General features: G+C 38.5%; 2 protein-coding genes across 2 annotated transcripts; both read right to left on the reverse strand.

The window, feature by feature from the left end:
- Positions 1 to 1,630: 1,630 nt before the first annotated feature.
- On the reverse strand, positions 1,631 to 5,520 carry rp9 (RP9 pre-mRNA splicing factor). The gene is made up of 6 exons (XM_072447556.1): positions 5,237 to 5,520; positions 5,105 to 5,135; positions 4,513 to 4,642; positions 3,301 to 3,392; positions 3,025 to 3,086; positions 1,631 to 2,258 (listed from the first exon to the last, which is right to left on the reverse strand). The coding sequence occupies exons 1-6, from the start codon at positions 5,380 to 5,382 to the stop codon at positions 2,075 to 2,077; spliced, it is 645 nt and encodes a 214-aa protein (XP_072303657.1). The 5' UTR covers positions 5,383 to 5,520; the 3' UTR covers positions 1,631 to 2,074.
- A 344-nt stretch (positions 5,521 to 5,864) lies between these two features.
- On the reverse strand, positions 5,865 to 21,483 carry cunh18orf21 (chromosome unknown C18orf21 homolog). Its single transcript, XM_072447557.1, has 5 exons — positions 21,335 to 21,483; positions 17,306 to 17,328; positions 15,898 to 16,100; positions 6,977 to 7,164; positions 5,865 to 6,348 (listed from the first exon to the last, which is right to left on the reverse strand). Exons 1-5 carry the CDS (start codon positions 21,427 to 21,429, stop codon positions 6,183 to 6,185), a joined length of 675 nt encoding a protein of 224 aa, XP_072303658.1. The 5' UTR covers positions 21,430 to 21,483; the 3' UTR covers positions 5,865 to 6,182.
- Between the last annotated feature and the right edge of the window lie 647 nt (positions 21,484 to 22,130).

The raw sequence follows: 22,130 nt of genomic DNA on the forward strand, positions 1-22,130 counted from the left end.
AACAATAAGGCACAACGCCTCGTGAGCATATTGTACAGCATGAACTCTCATAAGCAGATCCAGCACTGATTTATTTGATTTGTATCCATGTTTAGCACAGATTTCAGACTTCTTTTTTTGGCCCATGAGCTGGAATTGGAGGTGTTTTTTTATTTATATTACTGCTGTATTCTGCACTTTGCTAATATTCTAAGACCCAACAGTGTGCCTCAGTGTAAGAGCATGTTCTGTTGATATGATGCACAGTCCCAACGGCTCATTCACACAGCAGGAGCAGCAGCAGGAGGATTAATACAGGAACCCCATCCGTCCATCCTGCTGAAATAATCTGGTCTCACACACAAGCTCAAATCCATCTCTCTCTATGTGTATCACCAAGAGCTGCTTATTTACACAACAGCCTGCCCACTCAGCCAAATTTCTTTATATGGATCCACAGATGGATGGCAAAAGAAAGAAAGAAAATAATTTACTCAGTTGAGGACAGAAAGCATTCAGTCCCTCATTTAAGAATCTTCATTTCACCCAATGTTTCAGATAAGACAAATATAATAAATCAAAGTTTTGTACTGTTCATTGTTTTTCATTATAATGGTTTTGTTTACATGTGAATGCAGTTAAAGCTTAGACACTATTCAATCTATTTTCTGAGACAACAAAGGAGCAGGGGTTTTAAACAGACACATAGGCATTGAAATAGTCAAGTGCAAAGCCCAAATGTATCAAGATTATTGTATTCTGGGCAGTTTTATTGTAACATGTTCTTCTGTCTCATTTAATGTGTCTATACTTTTTTTAGTACCATTAAACATCTGTACTTTTTGTGCTTTCCTATCTTCAAAACCGCTTTCTTAGCTTTTCACATTTTGCTTTGCATTTAGACAGTTCTGCATAAGGTAAAGTTTGGTGGCCTTTCTGCCTTAAGCAAGGGGATTGGGTAAGTGTACTACTACTGCATTCAATATCGCATTCATTCATTCAATTCTCTCACTGCAGTTGATAAATATATTTCCTACTTTCACGTGGTTGTACTTAGTAAGAATAATTCAATGAGATTCTCTACTGCCCATGTTACTATGAGATTCATTACCACTTGAAAGAGAAAAGATAAAACAGAGGGTCAGCATCAAACTTAAATATTTGTTCTTTAACTATAAGAGAAAATATTACATGGTTTAAATTGTACAACAAAATGAGATTATACATATTATATATATTATATATATATGGATTATACTGCTTGAAGCAGTATAATCCATCTTCTCATGATGGATGTGTTTTTCCCCACAGCATTTTACCACCTTAATCCATAAGATGAAAATCTAAATAGAAATCTAGTTTGCTTGGTCCCTTGTAGGTCTACCATAATTGTGTCTTAAGACTCATTAAAAGGAGGGGATGTCTCTAGTTCATTTGCACAAGAATTTTACAGCTTAAGATGAGGAGAAAGTATCTATCGAGACCACATTCTCATTCTAGAAGTATCTTCTGTGAGTGTCCGAACCATTTATGGCATAAACTACTTAAAAAAATACTAAAATAATACATTGAAAACTATTTATTGCAAAAACAGTGGTTAATGGTTTGAAATTTGAAATACATTTTATCCTGTGAAAACAAAAACATTGACTTACATTCTTCCCCTGTGTCTGTGGCTTTGACCAAAGCAAATAGAGTCAGATGCATTCATTCAAAGCTCTGGAAAACATACTTTAGTTGTGCCCCAAGTGCCCAACCCTGTAAGGTTTCTCTCCCCTTAATAGGCACTAGAGCGTGTAACGGCAGCTTTTTAGACTTGGTAGAAGAATCTCCTACATCAAAGAGTCTGTTAACACACATTACCAAAGTAGCTTTAAGACATGCATATGCACAAAGACAAGAGTGAAGACTCCCTTTTCCTCAGAAGTCTTAAATGCACAGTAATTGTATAAATGATAGTTCTCAACCATGCAGGGCAGATTTACATGACGAGAAGTCTTAGTGCACTACTTTCTAGTGCACTGTGTAGAGCTGATCTATCATTAACTTATGTTACTGAGACACATTTACAGCAGAGCACACATGCCTTAAAGTGTCAGTCTGAATCAGAGCTGTCGCTGGATTTGGATGACTTGTGCTTTCGCTTCCTTTTGTGCTTCTTCTTGTCCTTCTTCTTCTTCCTCTTCTTGCTGCGGTGCTTGTCTGAGGAGGAGGAACTCTCTGAATCGGACGATGAAGAGGAGGTGGTGTCCTGGAGCAGCTGCTGAAGCTGCTGAATCCTAAAAAGTGCAGAGAAATAATGGTCCGTCATCTTAAACTCAAGTAGACAAAAGTGGAACAAGCTTTGGATTGTTTTGTTGGCAACAAAGTCAAGAGGCTCTCACATCAGCCACTCTCAGAACAGAGGGGCTGATGTGATAGATAAACACCATCACATTTTTCTACTACTAAACCAAGATTTTTTTTTTAAAATAACTTGGCTTGCATATATATATATATATATATATATATATATATATATATATATATATATATATATATATATATATATATATATATATATATGGACTAGGTAATGCTTTGTGCTTAATTTCGATGGTACTTAATATAACAGACAAAATAATTATCAACAACACAGATTACATTTATGAATGTGAGGTCAAACAGACTTTTGAAAACTGAACAAACCAGACTTCAAAGAGCTGGTGGCCTTTGAGTAACCTTTTTAGGAATTCATACAAAAACACATAGGCTACTTGTGCCAATGTGTGCATTACTGCTCTATGCATATACTATGCATGCAAGGATACACAAAAGAATGAAACATGGTGTCAAGTGCTCTGAGCCTACAAAAAGAGCCAGCCACCGTGATAGAGTTTTCAGGTCAGGAGAGACTGCTCCTCACCTGTGGTAATAAGGTCTGTGTGTGGCCCGACTCTGCCTGGTGTCCTTTTGTTCTTTTATCGTATTTATCTTAAATGTCAGACTGGCATTTTGCTAAATCAAAAGCAGAGGAACTGAAATAACTGGACAAGACAAACAAACCTAGATTCTTTTTCGTTCCTTTGGTTTTCCCGTATCAGGTCATACATAGGATCCTCATGAGCCTTAAACAAACACATACATTAGTATCAATAATTACAACCACCCAGCCTGTAGGACAAACAAACACAACAATTACTTAATAAGGCTCCAATATAACAAACTGGTCCCCATTATACTGGCAAACTCAATAACTGCATAATTGCACATTTTATTAATGAGCTTTTTCTGAAAACAACTAGCAAACAGGGCTTTACTTTGCTCATTTAAAATACTCACCACTCTAAACTGCTCAATTTTCTGGTTTCCTTTGGTGAAGAAAGGGCATTCTCGGTCACCTGTTCTGTGGCCATAATTTTTGCATCGCCAACCTGTATCAGAAAGATATGGGCTCAAATCAGTGGTGCTTTGTAGACCTGGTTGTAAATGATGAAAGTGGTGTGTTGATTATTTGTTTCCGACTATAAAGCTCAGGGATTATGTTGTCAGCCTAATGTTTAATGAATTGACATTTTAAGATGCTAAATAAATCCTAAACTTAGCATTCATTCAAAAGTATTCTGACACTACAGTTTACGGCAGCTCTTTTCTTTACTTTCTTTTTGCCAATGCATCTCTGTGGCACATATGACCAGCAGAGTAAAATGTTTGCCATTCGATACAAAGCTCTATTACATGGCAACTAACCCAACCCCAGGCTCCAAGTGCAGCCGGCCGCAGTGTTGGGAGTTCAAATCCCGACTCCGGGTTCTGGGACGAACAGGTCGGATCACAGCTGATCCTTCTCACCCTGGACATGGACTATTTGAGCCACTCCCCACAGGCAGGAGGCTACAGTCCATCCCGACCAGAACCTCCCGTCAAAATAACAGTTTCTTTCCCTTTGCGGTTGGACTCATGAACACTTCTTAAACGCTGTCACTTTAACCATAATTGAATCACTCACTGCACTGTTCACATGTAAACTCAACTGTAAATTTGTGTAGATATTAAGCCTATTTTCTCCTTTTTTATCTTATAGCTTACTGTTATTTCTATCCCATAGCAGGATTTAAATTGATTTTCTTTTTGACCTGTCCATTGTTGCACTGAATCAGCAAGACAAGTTCCTATATTTTTGAATTCTGTTCATTGACAATGGCAATAAAACCTTTCTGATTCTATAAAAATAATTAAAATTGTTATCTAGGCTATACAGATTATAAAACACATACGAGACGACAATTTACAACAAAGACAGTGGCATTATCAAATCAAAAACAATTACATTTGGGATTTTCATAAATACACTTTGTAAATATTCTCTGTTTTCTAAAAGCCTCAACATATTTTGACCTTTATTTGGTTGATAATGTACAGAAGTAGTTGTTTGACTAGTCAATTACTAAAATAATTGTCAGTTGTACCCCTAAATAGAATAATACAGCAGAAATGGCCGGGGGTGGTGTCGTGTCCTACACTGTGGGATGAGCCCCATGCGGTGTCACTTACACTGCATCACTTTGACCTCTTTCCCCAGAGGCATCCACAGTCCTTTGGTGGGAGCGTGAGCCAGAAACTGTCTGGCGTCTTCATTTCCAGGCTCTGCGGGAATACAGTCCTCTGGCTTCTCCTCATGCTCCTGCGACAACACGTTTGTCACGGGTCTTTTAAAGTCAATGACACACACATGACATCAACACACACATGACTACAACACAACACACACACATGACTACAACACAACACACACACATGACTACAACACACACATGACTACAACACAACACACACATGACTACTACAACACACACACACACACACACATATGACTACTACAACACACACACACGACTACTACACACACACACACGACTACTACAACACACACACACATGACTACAACACACACACACGACTACAACACACACACACGACTACAACACACACACACGACTACAACACACACACACGACTACAACACACACACACGACTACAACAACTACAACACACACACACGACTACAACACACACACACGACTACAACACACACACACGACTACAACAACTACAACACACACACGACTACAACACAGGCCGTACCTTGATGTATCCGGGTGGGGGTTGTTCATAACTATGTGAAATCAAACAAGTTATTGTCAAATTGATAATTGTCTGAAATATCGATGCAGCACAAATTCGTCAAAGGATCAAGTATAATAATAAGCTACTCACAACGTCTCCACGTGTTTCAGTTTTTGGACCTCTTGAGTAAGTTTTTTCGTCTGCATCTGCAGTATTTCCAAATCCTCCTTTGATGTTTTGTGTTTTTTATGCTCTCTCCTCTCCTCTTTCTCCCTTGCTCTCTTTCTGTCGGACATTTCTGTGGTATGTGCAATAAAATATATTTGTCAAAAAGTGCCGGTAATTAAAAATACAGCACTTTCAAGCCTCGACGACCCGCTGTGCTCTTTCGCCGTTAGCTTAGCTGTTAGCTTCACTGAGGCGCACACTTCCTGTTCACTCCCGGTACTGGAAAAACGAAAGTCCAGCGACACCTGCAGGCCACGAGGTGTATCACACACAGCACAACCGAAATGGGACAAAGTGAGTGAAACACAGACAACAAGCCAAAGTAATGTGTTTATTTGTATAGACACTGAACATGTGTGAGGTAGGACAAACACTGTACACTTAAACATCACATAAGGTAAAGGCAGGTATGTTGGTACAAAATGCAGTAGGCTACATATAAATCACAGGTTTTAACTAAGACATTAAAAGTATAAAATACAATAAAAATGTGTTATTCTGTACAAATCCATAGCAGAAATTCCAGACAATTTTAGAGATAATGCCAAAAAATAAAAATAATAAAGAAACAATATAAAGGCTTATGATAAAAATGGTAAATCCCAAACCCCAAAAATATTGGTGTAAACAGTGACTGTAAGAAACTCTGAGTTACAACCAAAAAATAAACCATTAACTCTTTAATTGATCAACAAATATTACAACTGCAATAGTGCCATGCAAAGATTGGAGTCGTGGGTAGAATTCAGAACTCGGCAAACCCCTCCAACACTGGCAAGGGAACTTACGATACTTAAGTCTCACTTTTACTATTGGAGCAATAAGATTTACCCTCCAATCCAAAATTACAAACAATGTCAATTTGGATTCAAAGAGAGGAGAGGAAATCTTTCAATCCGCCTTTCTTCTTTCCTGGGTTGTCTTCTCGCATGAGCATTTTGCTCAGACGTTGCACAACCCAGTTTTTGCCTTTCGCAGCAGGAGATTTACAGGAACTTGATCCTGAGCCTGGAGTGGTGGATGAGATGGAGGCCCTGGGCAGGAGAGAGACACAAGGAAGGGAAAAAGAAAAAAATACAGTATTAAAATTGTGATGTCGACAGGAATATGATCTGACAAGAATGACATTGACGGTGGACACACATACCACATGCTAAAGATGGACAGAGTCTATACAAACAGTGAAATGCATTACCTGACCAAAAATAAAGTCACACGCTCTAATATTCGCCTTTAGTTTACAACACACATTCACTGTGGATTCATTTCAAATAATCTTCTGCAATGTCAAAAGATTTTTTCACCAGTTGATCTTGTATTGATGATGTGAAAGTGACCACTGCACAAAGCCTTCTCCAGCTCGTCCCAAACACTCTCACTGGGGCTCAGATCTGTTGTAGATTAGCTTCTGCTTCTCTTTAGATGTTTTCTTGATACCAATATGACCGTTCTCAAACATACTGAAATATTTTCCATGACCATGGGATTTGTCTTTCCACATGCATCAGTTGGGCATCAGTTGGGCTTAAATACTGTGTTGCAGCTGAAAGTCAATCATCACTTAAGCAGTTATCCAGAAGGAGGCTTGGACCAGTTAGTTTAATCCAGGCAGTGATTCAGTGATTGTTTTTTTTGGTCAGGCAGTTTATTAATACCACTTACCTAGGTGTGTGCACAGGAGTTTTGTCTTTCCCCCCGGTCTTGAGGGTGGTTGTGTTGGATCTGCTCACTGATTGGGGTGTCTTGTGCTTTCCACTGCTCCCCGGTGTGCCATGACATCTAGACATTATGAAGTCTCTGCTCATTCCCTTGTGTCTGGACGCCCTATTGCAGGTGTGGCAGGTGGCCATCTGGGGAAAATAGGAAAAAGGATTCATTAATATTGCATGGGTAATAGTAATAAAAACAGTTTTCAGGAAAACAGGAAAAGTGTATTAATAAACTTGTGTGCCATATCAGACAACTACAGAGAATATTTGTTTCTGACATAAGAGTATTCTGAGCCCATCCTGCTTCTGTGACAAACTACCGGTAACCCAAGATAAACATTTAAAAAAAGAACAGCAGCAACAGAGAAGGTAAAGTGAGAATTCCCAAAAGAAGTGAATGACGCAGGCCAAACTCGAGGCTTATACATTGATGCTCAGAACAACAATGTAAATCTAAGAACATTTCATCAAAAACATTTTCCCTAAACCATTGTAAACACCAACATGTGGAGTCATTGTTAACTTCATGGACACACTTAGTACAAACAGAATCCACTTCAGATTAAGTCAATCCCATCAGCCTAATAGATCTGTTTCACAGACAAAACAGTGAGAGTCTTTACTTGATGTACAAGTAACTGTTCCAGGTCAACTCAAATCTAACAACATTTTCAAAGCAACTTCATTGAATTAGCTAAATCGCTACTTTGCAGAAACCATCTCAAACTAAATTGTAATTAAAAATAATGAATTTTCTGTTAATTGATTAGACAAAATACTACATCTATATTCTACATCTAAACCACCAAATAACTCCATTACAATCCGAATAGCGCCAGGCACACTTGAGCAAGAGAAACTGCCAGAGCAGAATCAGTCAGTTTTAGCAAAACTTGTTGACAGTCTTGAATGCTGATGTGATGGAAAACTCACCGTCACGAAAGTAGCCATTTCAGTTTAGTGACAGGTGTCTCTGTTAACGTTTCAAAGGATCGAGGAAGACCAGTTACGTCTCTGTGGGACGCGGAGTCAAATGTTTACTGTTGAAGCCTGCATGTCCGGCTTTATACAGAACTACTGACCCGCCCATGAGGGCTGAGGGGTGTGGCAACGAGACAGACCAATGTAGAGTGAAAGAGGCCAGACAATCAGAGGGGCTGCCAACATACTGCTGTAGTTAATCATCTGTGTGGCACCCCAACTGGGACAATTTAAACATGTAGCTGAAAAATGTGCCAATGCAGACAAGCCATAAAGTATGGTTATAGATTCATACAACAAAATTATATATTTTAAAAGCTATACAGGAACAATATATTTTCCACATTATAGTTAAGTTATTATTGGGACATAATTTATCTAATTTCCTTGATTCTAAAAAGCTTCCCATTGTGATGACACTGACACCACTTCCATGTAACACTTGTGTATTTGTGGTACTCCACAAAAAGATTAGTTATATTTATCTATAGCTTCCCAAGCACAGACCACTATACTAATGGTTTCAGAGTGCCACGACAATTGAATCAGGACTCGACTGATGCATTTCTACATTTGAAGTAAAGAAAATGGCAGATTGATATACGCAAAAGTTGGCCATTGTTGTTAAATACACCCCGCATATAACGATGACTCATTTTATGTCAGGACTTTTCAGAAAAACATCTTCTACAAAGTCCAGAAAGAGACGGAAGGCTTGAGATGTTCACAACCACAATGACCTCTCTGAATATCTTTCGTCCTTTGGTTACCACGAGGGACAATTAAAGAGCTAACACACACACACACACACACACAGACACACACACGCAAAAATACAAACACTAATCTACCGACACAAGTACTAGTTTAGTTGTAAGAAATAAACTACCGGTAATTCATTTGATTCATCATGCATATTTGTTTAATTGACAGTAATGCTCAGAAATGTAGTGAATGCACACGTGAGCTGGTGCCCCGGCAGCAGACAGGCCTAAGCTCGGGCCAAAAACACATATGGCTTAAGAGAGCTCAGGCCTTTGGATATTTAGTGGATCAAGAGCTACTTATAAACAGCTGCAGGAATATTAGGGCCAACTACAACCGGCAATTTAGGACCAAAGGACAGACTGCAGTGGCAGGAAAGCGCAAAGTACAATTAAGTACAATTAAGTTCTAATTAGAAAATGTCACTATATTTGAACTTGATCACCAAACTGCAACACATTTTTTATGTTTATGATTTTAATTGTTGACTCATTTCTTTGATCATACATAAGTGAAAGTAGTATTTGACCCTGATCTCCTTTGTGCAGTTAGTTGTAGTAGTCACTGACAAAGGTCAAGTGTCAGCACCTGATGCTGAGGCAGAATCAGAAAAGCAGCTATGCAATCATAAAAAACATCATCTATTTAAAGTTAACAAGCCTCTAATTGTAAAAAAGTAAATAAAAAGAAAATAGATAGTAAAGAAGAAATGAAACAATAAAGCTTAAGCTTTATTAGGAATTAAATTAAGCTGCCCAAACTGACCAATAATATTTTAGTAGTTGACTAGTTATTTTTTCCTATTATAAAAACATTATTTGACCAGTCAACTATTATACATTGAGATTTGTTGGGATTTGTTAAAGAAAAGAAAAAAAGGTTGAAGTATAGTGACTGAAGGGATCGACATATCAAATATTTACAGTAAATTGTATTAAAAATCATAATCTTGTATTCTTTTGATTTAATGATTTTAACAGTGGTCTTTAAAATATAATTCTTTTCACATTTTTACTTTGCTCAACTTTTCACATATTTAGCTTGCCAAAGTTTGAAACAAAAAAACAAACAAAAAAAAAGCGTGGAAAATCTATAGGTAAAAACCGCTTGACAAATCAATTCAGCAGATGCACCTCTCTATTATTAGCCTGAGCTCCATAAATACGCTCCTATCCTGCCTCACTCTCATGGGTTGACAGAGGTCAGCAGAGTTGATTAAACTGACCTCTGCAGTTTGATACCACCCAGCAGCACGAGGCCTCAAACGTGTCCAATCTTACACTTTAGACAACAATTTAGAAGTTGCATGTTTAGACTGTGCTGGAATGTTCGTGAGAGTGACCACTCCGATGAATCCAAATGTATATTGACGCTCTGGAGACAACATCAATACTTCACCATAAAGGCCAAAGTAGAAAGGCAGTTTGCGGATCAATAAGGCATAAACTTTCCTCTAAACATGGATTTTTATCGTAAAAGTGCAGACTGTCACAATTGTCCAGGAACAAAAGCATGACATGAAAACAGGACCCTGATACAAGCACAACAGGCTACTCAGGCTGCAACTGGGAAAAAGATCTAATGAATCAGTCTTTCAGTCTCTCGGTGGGCAATGGTAAAAGGTCCGCTCCCGTCCTTCACAACACGTACCAAACTAACTCACACAGTGGCATTCGCAGACTAAAACAACTTCTGGAAAGAAGCATTTCAAGGAAAAATCCAAAGGATATCAGCAAGTATAATAACAGTCACTATGGTCATTAATTGTGTTTTGATAAGAAATTGTGCATAGTTACTGTAGACTCATTCTCAAAAGCACAAAATGGAAAGCCCAGAATGATATCCCGCTCTATTTTTATACAGATTAATATCAGCCTGGTAACTGTTTTCATCTTCGCAGGTTCAGATGAGTGTGATTGACAGGTGGATTAGCCAATCGGGAGCACGCATGGAAAGTCTGTATCCAAACAAATGGCCGCTTACCAGGAAAAGGAAAAAAAAAAACAGTTCCTGGATCATCCGGCGTCGCAACCTGGCTCTGGGGCCGCGACAATAACCAGTGTTTGTGTGCATGTATGGTCTGGGTCTATGGTGATATTGTAGAATGGAGCAAAGTAGAGAACGAAAGAAAAGAAATTAAGGGTTGGTGTCAACTAAAAACCCACGACACCCGGGTTTTTAGCAAGACTCGTTCTCCAATTAAAATAAAATATTATTAAAATAATAATTCCGCTGGACAGGAAGTGCAATTACAACAAAAGTGCCGATCACATGGGAAAATAGGGAAAAGTGGGCGGAGTGGAAGGTCAATATGTATTTGGTACGTATGTTTCAAGAAGTTCATTTGGAAGTAGTTCCACGAGTATTGGTTTTAGAAGTAGAACAATATTATGATACTGGTGATTTTATGGCTGTCTAATGTACAGGACACAAAGTATCCTATAAGTACAAAAGTGTGAGTTTTAATAAAAATTACAATAACAGAAAGAGTTACTTTGATTTGTTTTGTGATTTCATTAGTTTAGACAATCAGTTGGACTGATTTAAAAAGGGAGTTGACTCCGAAAACACCCTCTGTGGCTAGGTGTATTTAATTTTTTTAATTTTCTTATTTAGTCAATTTTATTGTATTTCTGTTTCTGTAATTTCTTTGTGATTTTAATATTTTTTTCCTGCTGTGTGAAGCACTTTGAATTGCCTTGTGTATGAAATGTGCTCTACAAATAAACTTGCCTTGCCTTTGGGGTAAACAAAAAAAACAAAAAACCTTTGACCCTATCCAAGGGCTAATAAAAATATAATTATTGAAACATTGAATATTGACATAAGAGTAGACTTTTTTTTGCTAACTGGGCAGTAAAGGGTTAAAATATTAAAAATAATATATTTGGTATATATAAATAGAAAGAATATAAGAAATAGATTTTTCAAAGTAGAAAAAAATATTGAACGATGATTTTATGGCCGCCTCATAGTAGAGGACACAAAAAGTCCAGGAAGCATAAACGTGTGAGTTTTGTAGATCAGCTACTTGAGAAATGAGCATCTTCAAAAATGCTTAGGTTGAGACCAACGTCCATTAAACGCAGAAGAAATTACATAAATGAAAAAGGACACAAACGTGCCAAAGGTGAAAAGAGGGTTAAAGTCGTGTGCTGCCAACCCAGGAGTTCAGTGTTTAGTTTAGGCTGGACTCATCCATATGACTGATATCAATATTGCATTGCGATACATTTAGACATAGTTTATAATTCACAAGTATATCCTGCAGAGCTGAAAAAGTGTTCATACATCTATCTGACATTACAGGCGTCATACATATGAACTTACAATGCATTATGTTATTCAGCAACATGTACATTTAGGGATATATAATCGTGTTGTATTATGAGGTCACTGGTAATACCCAGGAAGTGCCCCTCTGCATTTTTTAAGTTTAACCTGTGACACAAACCTGCTTGGTAACAGATCTTTTGTTGGAGCAGCGATTAGGATCCGAGCTGAGCGACAGAAGGGAAACTGATATGTCAAACATTCAACATGTGCTGAAAGATAAGTGGTGAGTGAGGTCTGAAACCTAACGGTCTTTCAGGTTAAATTTAGTAAAGGAAATTTAAGTTCTACATTTAGGAAACAGAATTAAGAGTGGTGAAGGCATAAGGTTTATACTAAGTGGCTTATGCTCTCATGAGACAGATAAAAGAATGTGATGAGTATCGTCTCTTCGAGGATATTTGTTTTAGCTCAAGAAACTACTACATTTAAATGTGTTTTTTGAAGTTAAGGATATGAATGTGAAATACCGTAGTGCACTTATTATACGAGGGAAACCAAAAAATGATAAATCTACAAGTATTCATAGACTCTAATCAGTTTGAAAAAAAAATTTAATATTCTTTTTTGTAATAAATTCAAAGCTGGCACCTGCTCCATGTTCTTTCTCCTGTGTCCTTGTGTCCTTGTGTGATCCTACATTCAACAACAATTAGCCAGCAACGCAACCATTTAATATAGAAACTCAATTTCATCAAAGACGCAGTCTCATCCACACAATACTGTTAAAGTTTAATCTTAGTCCCTTCCAAGTAAATCGTGTCCTCTGCCCTCCGTAACCAATTTAAAAATAAATAAATAAATCTGTGCCAAAGGCTTTATTAGACAGGACAGCCGTAGTGTAAAATAGGGAAAAGAGTGTGGGGAGACATTCGGCAAATGGTTGAGGCTGGGAAGCATAGCAAGACGCGGAGGTGGTAACAACACATGGTAAACCCCTACACCACAGACGAGCACTCGTAAATAATGAAGTACTTTCGCTCGAGTAAAGCTAGAGATGAAAAAGTGATGTTTTGGTAAATGGATGATAATGTTAGTGCGGGAAAACAAGCAAGTACCAGTAGACGCATGTTGGTCACTGAGGTTACAAGTCCAAATACAATAAAAAAGGCACCATCAGTCAGAAAAACACACTCATCAAAATGATCTAAACATAACAAAACAAGGTTTGCTGGGAAATCTAAATGAAAACTGAACAAGGTCGATTAAAGAGGACAGCACACTCCATTTAAGGTCTCTGCTCGGTCCCTACGTTGTGCTATTATTCATTTTCTCCCAGAGTCAAAGGCACACACATCCTCCCGAGCCAAAACACATCAAGTTATCACAGAAAGGAACGCGTGATGCTTCAGATGAAGAGCAGTATATTGTTAAGTAGCAGAGTAACTCCAAACATTATATTCAAATCAAATTATGCAGCACTAATCACCCATTGTCAAACAGTGTGGACTCCAGGAAGGGCAAAGAGAAACAATTTACTTAGAGCAGTGCCACCCACCTCGATCCAACCACCGAAACAGATCTAATCATCCAAGTATTGGACCTTAAAACTCTTTACGCTCAGTGTCACACTGTCCCAGAACTACCAACTTAAGACTTGGACACATTTAAAAGCCAGAATAAACTACATCATACACTCACCTCTTTTATCATGGGGTTAGAGCTATTTGCAGTTTGCAGATTAATCAACCAGACTCAAAACCAGAAAAGCTTGTGACACAAAACGGGCATTCACGGCTTGCCAATACTCTTTCTTGAATATTGGATGAATGATATATGGATTTTGCAATAACCATGTGCATATTATAAGACAAAAATAAATTCTACTTTAAGCTTGACTATACAAAATTGGTCAATTAAATCAATATATATCTCTAAACTCTGCTGTAATTGTGTTGCTGTGCGTGTGCTCTGAGGACAATGGGCTCTCTGTCTCTTCCTGCTGAGCACAGCTGTGAGCGGTGAGCACAGAGCTCAGAACTTTAGATGTTGCCTGTAAAGCACGTGAAAACTCCACCAACAAAACAAGAGGGTAAAAATATTTCAAGGCCAAGCTTTGGGGGCGTGTGTTTACAAGGAGGATGTCACGTGACGTCTAGTATCCACATTCCAGTGTGTGACTAAAAAAAGGACGAATCAGTGTCACAGGATAGTTATTTAAACCACCACATAGTTATAAAATATATAGGTAATATTCTTCTTTACTGACAATCCTACAGAGCGTTTGAAGGGACAAAGTTTCAGCTTCCTGTTATAGGCAACATTTGTAGGACCATAAAGTTGTTTTAAATATTTAATTTGGTATATGTTTTAGATCAGATCTGTGAATCACAGTCATGGCAACAATACATGCGTTTAATAAAAATGCCACGAATGGCTCAAAAAGCTGGAGAGAAGTTCATTAAAAATCAATTTAGGCAGTGCCTAAATTATCAGTGCAGATTGGTTCAATGCAATTATGATCCCAATTTATTTACCAGACCCCAGTTTGGCAATCATCTATATTTTTGTGGGATTACATTTCTGTGCACAGATTTTGAAAGTAATAAGATTTTATATTTTCGGTTGACTTTACTTGACAGATTATATCAATCTACTTTTTGCATGTCTGTGTCATACACACAGATTCTGTCTGGTCTTCGGCCTTGTTCCCCCTAAGACACCTGCAGTTCAAGGCACCTCTGCTGGATTTTAATGAGGGAGAAGCATTTGCGCTCGAGTGTCTCTTATTAACCTGATGTCAGACGGCCAAACAGGCTTCGCCGCAGCTCTTCTCTTCACCACTCACTAATGCAGACGCCGAATGACACTAATGCAACTGCTGTATCTGAAGAGGTTCACACTCATCTCAACAGTGGGAGGACTGGCCACTAGAGCTTTGGGTTTGTCAACACTTTGACAGAAGCAATTAGAAGGATAGACTATAAGGTGTGTGCACTGGAGTAGAGCAGGGGCAGAATTGAGCTTAATGGGACCATTGTCTAAGGTGAAGTGATGAGGGCAGCTCAGTGACATGAATACAAATAACATCTAAAGGGCTACCACTGGAAAGAATACATCCAGGCTGCGGCTGGACGGTAAAGTTAATACAAAGTTCCAGTGTAATGGGGTTTAAATTACATTGGTGAAATGCTCACCTCTCATTTTAGCCTTTAGACGTTGCTTTAAAATGGGCTAATATTAGTTTTCACATTGACAAGACTGAAACCAAAGGAATACACAAATGCACTGCAATTTCATGAAGCAATTCATGATCAAACTTGAATTTGACTTCTTGGTGAGGAAGGTCAGCAAACAGAAAAATCATTGTACAATTTTGAACAATATACACATTTATCTTAATTATTTAAACACAAATAGCATATACATCACAGAGGGAGAGGTTATTGTAGATATGAAAAACTGCTCAAAATAAGACTATTTTCCCCTACTCATGAAACTCGCCATACTCCTGTGACTGGTGTGTGAAGGACAGAGGTCTGTTTCATCCAGCTGATGCCAGCTGTGGCTTTTGAAAATAATGATTGAGCATTTAATTAAAATGTACTTCTTTTTAGTTCATTCGTTTTTAAAATAGGATTATATTTTCAAGATGATGGTGATCCTGTAACATCTCTAAATAAAACATGTCTGAAAAAAACGAACGTTCCAATCTACATGTTTTATTTCGGAGTTCAAAATATTTGTATTAGATCCAGAAATGTAATTTTATTTTCTCTGCAGTCAATCATATTGTTGCCGACCCCTGGTCTAGGACAAAATGCTGCAGTGTAACGTCAGTGTGACATTTCTCACCAGGACCGAGGAGGACTTGTAAAACCGCTGCAGCAGATCTTTCTGCATTAGACTGAGGTGTTTTCCTTGAACCTGCCGGCGCAGAACCCTCTGCACTTGGGCCGAGGGACGACGCTTGGGACGCACTCTCACTCTGTGGTTATCGGGCTGCAGCCACTGATAACAGAACGAACAGACAGAAGGGCTCGACTTCCTTGAAGGGCCTGAAGAGAAGAGCAAAATTGTTGTAATACTTTGTACGTCACAATTTTCTATTCATTATGAACAGTATAAGATTGTATTTTAGCTGTAAATGGTTGAAAACGGTAAAGTGACATGTTTCTGTAATAGGGATGCAACGATATTCGACATAATATCGAATCGTTCAATACGTGTGTGACGATGCAATACGTGTTTGATCTTTGCACTGTGTTGTCAGATATATTGGTTTGGAAAGGTTAAGCTGCGCCGTCCCTCCCCAGATATTTACAGCAGCTACATCTTAACAAAGGGGGGCTTTATCTTTCAATTACTTTTTATTTCACCTTGACAGACTTAGAAATTACAAAAATATGTGCTGCCCGGTGGTTGGGTGGCTAAGGCAAAGCACATATGCCGGGCTCCAAGTGCAGTGTCGTGAGTTTGAATCCCAACTTCAACAATTTGCTGCATGTCCTCCCTTCTCTCTCATCCCCCATTTCACACGTTCCTCTCCAGTCTTATAAAGCTAATGGGTAAAAACATATTGAATTTAAGTGATCTGAAAGAAAAGAGGAGAGTGTTGTGTGTGACTGTGGGAGGAGCTTCTGTCTGTCACTGCTGCTGGAGACGAGGGACACTAACACATACAGACATGAGTCAGGAGGAAAACGTATTAGCACAAGAAATGAACCATAAAATGCACAAAATGGAAAGATCCGATAGTGTATTTCTCTCAACAGCTCATATTAAATATATTTAAATTGCTCCACAGGATAAAAGTTCAGAGCTGTAAATCATTGAACACTCACATTTACAGCTGCCATGCGGCAACTTATTGAAATGTTTCAAGTTTATATCCTAGGTATTTAATATAGTTTTCTAATTACCATAAACATGGAAGAAATGAAAATAAAATAAAAAATATGAGAGCCAAAACGCATATGTCAAGATAAGTATCAAATCATGACAAAACTATCGTTGCATCCCTAAACTATAAGGATTGTTATTTTAGAGTGAATATAAATTAATGTTTTGTCAACATGGCTCAAAGCTCAGATTTGCAACATTTGAAACATTAAGCACCAGTTTTCACTGGTTCACTCTCTGAGCTGTGATGAGCATTTTGTGAGTTTTAATAACCTTGACAATCCGGTGACAAGGTGCATGTAAAATTGCTTTTTGAAGTAAGAATAATCTATATAATAACAGAAGATAACTTATGACTTACCATTCACTTCAATTGGGCCTTGCCTAAAGAGAAAGGGGGAAAATGTATACATTTTATAAGCAGTGATGATATTAAGTTAAAAGTAAAATCAAGAATAACACTTTTAGCAGCGTGGACCAGTGGAAAACATCCATGCAGATGAACTGACAAACTATTCCTATCCTCTAAACCTGCTAAAATTAGCTGCTAAAATTAGCTGCGGGCTAAAATTGATGAAGTGAAACATTGTGCCAAAGCAGAAGCACGTGTGGCTGAGGGACATACACGAGGCACTGTATATTTGGGAGGTGACGTGGAGCTGACCGCTGGTGTCAATGCAGCACTCACATGTGATGACTGAAAGCTATGACAATGCACACAGCCAGGACAAGAGGCTATATTGGCTCTTGCATACCTTTGTCTGACTCGGTTTTCAATGCTGCTAATTTAATAAGAGTGGATTATAGATTATGTCACAAAGAACTAGAAACCAAAGCCAGTAACAGCCAGCGCAGACTGACTCATGTGTAAGAATGATAATGACTCATGGATCTTTAACAACAGCTTTACTACCCTTTTGAACAGTAAATGTGCATTGAAAGATTGAAAAAGTGTGTTACACAATTTTCGAACCTTGGCAGAGATTAATTTTCATGAAAAAGCTGCATTTGATAATAACTTTAGCTTATGCTTGTTGACTGCACCAACCTTATTAAAACACTCAGCATGTATTTTCATTTAAGAGCATGCTGAGCAAGCTGCGAAATAGACGGGGGCCCGGGGCCCGCAAGCAGTTGAATCTCCGGCTGCCCCTACTCAAAAAAAAATCAAGATTTAACTAGTAATTTGGCCATATTCGGGGCATTTTCATCGCTTAAGTTTCGTTTTGACAGAAATGCACACTTCGCACGTCTTCTCGCTTCTCACTGGCCGAGCGGTCTCCGTGATGTAATATCGATGAAAGCGGGCATCTGATTGGCCGCTGCGTTCGTGTTGCTTTCACGTGTCCTCGGAAATGCCCGGTCTAATTTTCGGGGCAATGTATATATGTTAGTAGTTTATTTTGTAGGACGTGATTTTATATATTCCACAAGATCTCCTTGTGTCAAGGGTGCGATGCCGCGCGCGCTTGTGGGCCCCTGAAATTGCTTGGGTGCCCCTAACTTTATCTATTTCTCAGCCTGCTGAGGCTTTGGTGATGGGCACTAAAGATACCAGGCAGTGTGCAGAAAGTTTGCCATGTGGGATATCCTTTTAAAGTAAAACCGGGACTAAAGGCTACAGGATAGATAAAAGGATCATCAGGCCTGAGGTGACAGAGGGAGACCAGCAGGTGACAGGAAGTCTAGCTCACATTCACTGAAAGGATTAAAGTGAGAGATCTGAAAGAACATGTGTACTTTACTTGTGCTGCACTGCTGAAAAATATTTACAATTGTGATGTTAGTAGGATTATTCATGTAGAGTACATGAGTTTGTATTGATTTGTTGCAGATGTGTGTTCCAGGAAGTAATAGAATGTGATTGTTCTCGTGCTGATTTTGTTACTACCCTCTTTTGTTTCCTTTCTAGTTATAGAAGGTGGTAAGAGGAAGTCGGTCTACAGCGACTTGCAAAGGTTTGTGGTCGTGAATGTGGAAATGTTTCAGGGCTACGAATAATGCAAACCACTGCATTGCTTCCATTACAATAATATCACTTCACTGTCTAGCTCTAAATGTTACATTTACATAATATATTCTCATTGTATTCTCATAAATCTCTCTCTTTTTTTTTGCACCATTACACTATCGAACTGTGTCTGTCTTACGCTGGTTGTCCAGTAATGGAGATTAATAAGAGTGAGCCCAATGACCGAAAGTCAGTGTCTTGTATCACATGGGGTCACGATTAGATTCCTCACAGAGCTCCAGAGTTCATTTTCACAGTAGGGCCAAAAGAGAACTTGAAACCTCAAAGTAAAAGCCATAAAAATCCAGTTAATTACCACTTTTTCCATGTTTGAAATATTCAATTTTGCACACAGAAGTTCATATGCAATGTGTGGATACAGATTAGTGTATATTGTATATTGTATAGTGTATAGTCAGTGCGACGTGCGTAGCGCATAGTGTATAGTGTATATAGTGTATAAATATGCACACCACTAACTTCATTATAAACCAAATACAACAAACAGAGAAGTTCAGTGGATATCAGCCTGACAGAAGGTGAGACCAGTGGCAGGAGGCAGTTACCAACAGCGATGCAGTATTAAGTATGAATAATGGCAAATGCCCACTTCACTGATGCAGGATCAGAAAGAAACACTGTTCTATTTTCTCTATTAAAAACATCTTTAGCAAAATACTATTAAAAAAAATGCACTCATGGTTCACTGTCACATGTAAGTCTCAAAACTAGAGTTCCTAATATTTGTAAGGCTGGAAAACTGTTAAAGGGCCCAAAAACAACAATGCTCAATTTGAGAAAGGAAATATGGTGAACAGATCAATGTTTGAATTTTACTGTGAGCTCATGCAACCATCTGAAAAATACGCCAAAATTGAGGTTTTAGAATTCAACTAATGTTTTTCTTTCCATTCATGGTTTAAGCCACAGAATTCCTGGCCCGAGAACATGTGGAAACTGATTAAGGAAATGTACAAAATCCAACTCCAACAAGGGACAAGAGCTCAGACTGCGAAGGACATCAGACGCTCACATCCGCAGAGTATTTAACAGGTGACATAACGGCTGGTTTATGAGAATGAGCTGGGGTACAAAAGAAATACACGAGGCAACATTAGTTTCTCCTTTACCACCTGTAATGGTTTAGTTATCGTGAACTAAATCAATCGAATTCCTTCTAAAGGGAGAAATTGATCTAGGTCACAGTTACAGTTACAGTGTGCTCAGTGTGGAGTTGCCGATAGTTAAATGTCACGTAACTGTGGAAACTTTATTTCTTGCATATTTAATTAGATTAAAATAATAGGCATACTCCAGTCTTACGGGCGCTGGTGCGCGTCAGCCTGCTCCTGCACAGATCCCTGGATGTGCCAGCGGGTCATGAACTAAAACTGTGCGTGAAGCTGAAGCTCAGTAATTTACAGTATATTAGCAATTTGGATTTTAATTTGACTTTCTATACTGTATAGACATACCTGTAGGTATGGGCTGAATAGGAATGGTGCGTGTAAAATGGACATTATTTGTGAACATGTGGCAGATGTGATGTGTGTCAGATATTGACTGCAATAACCGATTTACTGTTCAATGTGAGGACTGTGCCATGTGTGGGCCTTGTAATAATGTGCTATGTAAAATAATGTGGACGCTGCAATGATATGTTGTGTATGTTTTTGTATATACATGTCATGAAATGTAATTGTTTTGTTGTGTTAGGTATAGTAGTAGTTTTCACTGTTTAATACTAACAAAGTTTATGGTTTATGCATAGTCTATAAGAAAAATGCTCAAAAATTACAAGTAAATTTAATTGAATTATACATTTTTACATTAATTATATCCTGAAGCTAATTACTCGTGTGTCGTGTCAACTTATATAAAAAACGTGAGATAATGATTAGTTGAAAAAGGTGGTGGCTTGATACTGTACATCATTTAAATAATTATTAACTTACTGGCCAATTCACATTTGGCACAGATAGTTGTTATTGTTGAACGTATACTCACGACTGAGTAATAATGAGAACACATGATTGTAATAGTGCATCCTTTGTAGTGAGCGTCTTGTAATTAATAGTTTTATGTATGCCTCTTGATATATGAAAGCATGTATTATTGTTCCACTGAGACATTTAGTGAGAACTGTGAGCATTCATTTTAAGTACGTGCGCATTAAGGAGCTGATCTCAATTACGGGCAAATACACAACAAATAAGAGCATTTTAAAAGTGTAAAAGTGTAGCTAAACCCGGTGGGAAAATATACAAGAGCAATGAAAATAACTATATTTAACTACATTTACGGGGATTTTACAGGGAAAAGGCGATATAACTCTTGACAAAACAATTAAAAGAAATAAGTGAAACGTAAATGTCTTACAGCAAGTGTCGAGAGAGCTCCGGGCATTTATCTTTGTACAGGAGAGACGCCTGTATGAGAAAGCTGGATGCACTTTCGTCGAGTGGAGTCTTCATTCTTCAGCGGCCAAAACAAACCTTTGAAACACGGTAAAAGCCTTTTCTCTGTTATTGACAAAACACCAAAACACACGTGCACATGGCGCACGCGCATGCGCACAAGCGACTTTCGGACAGTTTCTTCTTCTTCTTCTTCTTGATTTCCGGCAGAATAGACACCGAGCGGCGCACTGCTGCCCCCCTCCAGATGTCAAGAACTGCACGTCATAACTAATACTACCATACTACCACTAATAATATTTTGAGACGGAGTTTGCGAGGCATTCTGGTAAATTAAGTGTCAATAAACCTACATTTGGGAGTGATATGAGATCTTTAATGTTGCTCATGCAATCTTTCATTTTCTGCTCTAAGTCGATTATGTTGCACCTTTTAGTTTTCCGGGCTGCTTTGCGGGGACTGGGCGGCAGAACACATGCCTCTAGGGGCCACCAGGACCCCGTACACCATCTCTCACACGCTATAACACCCGACAAGGGCCATGGCTATCAAGTTTGGGGCAACGTCCTTTCTTTCTTCTGGGCGTGTAGACGCAGACCACGTCCTCAACATGAAAGTCTCTATTTTAATTTCTCACATCATATTTGTCTCAGACCAGCCTTCTGCCAGCTGGTCACGAGCGAAACATGAGCTGACTCCAGACGGTCCTGTTTCATCAGATCAGAGATTTTTTGTTTCTCATGGTCTGAGTGTCCTTT

The sequence above is a fragment of the Eucyclogobius newberryi genome, unplaced genomic scaffold, assembly GCF_026437365.1.
Source record: "Eucyclogobius newberryi isolate DKJ021-1_F unplaced genomic scaffold, fEucNew1.0.hap1 SCAF_16, whole genome shotgun sequence".
NCBI classification, from domain to species: Eukaryota; Metazoa; Chordata; class Actinopteri; order Gobiiformes; family Gobiidae; genus Eucyclogobius; species Eucyclogobius newberryi.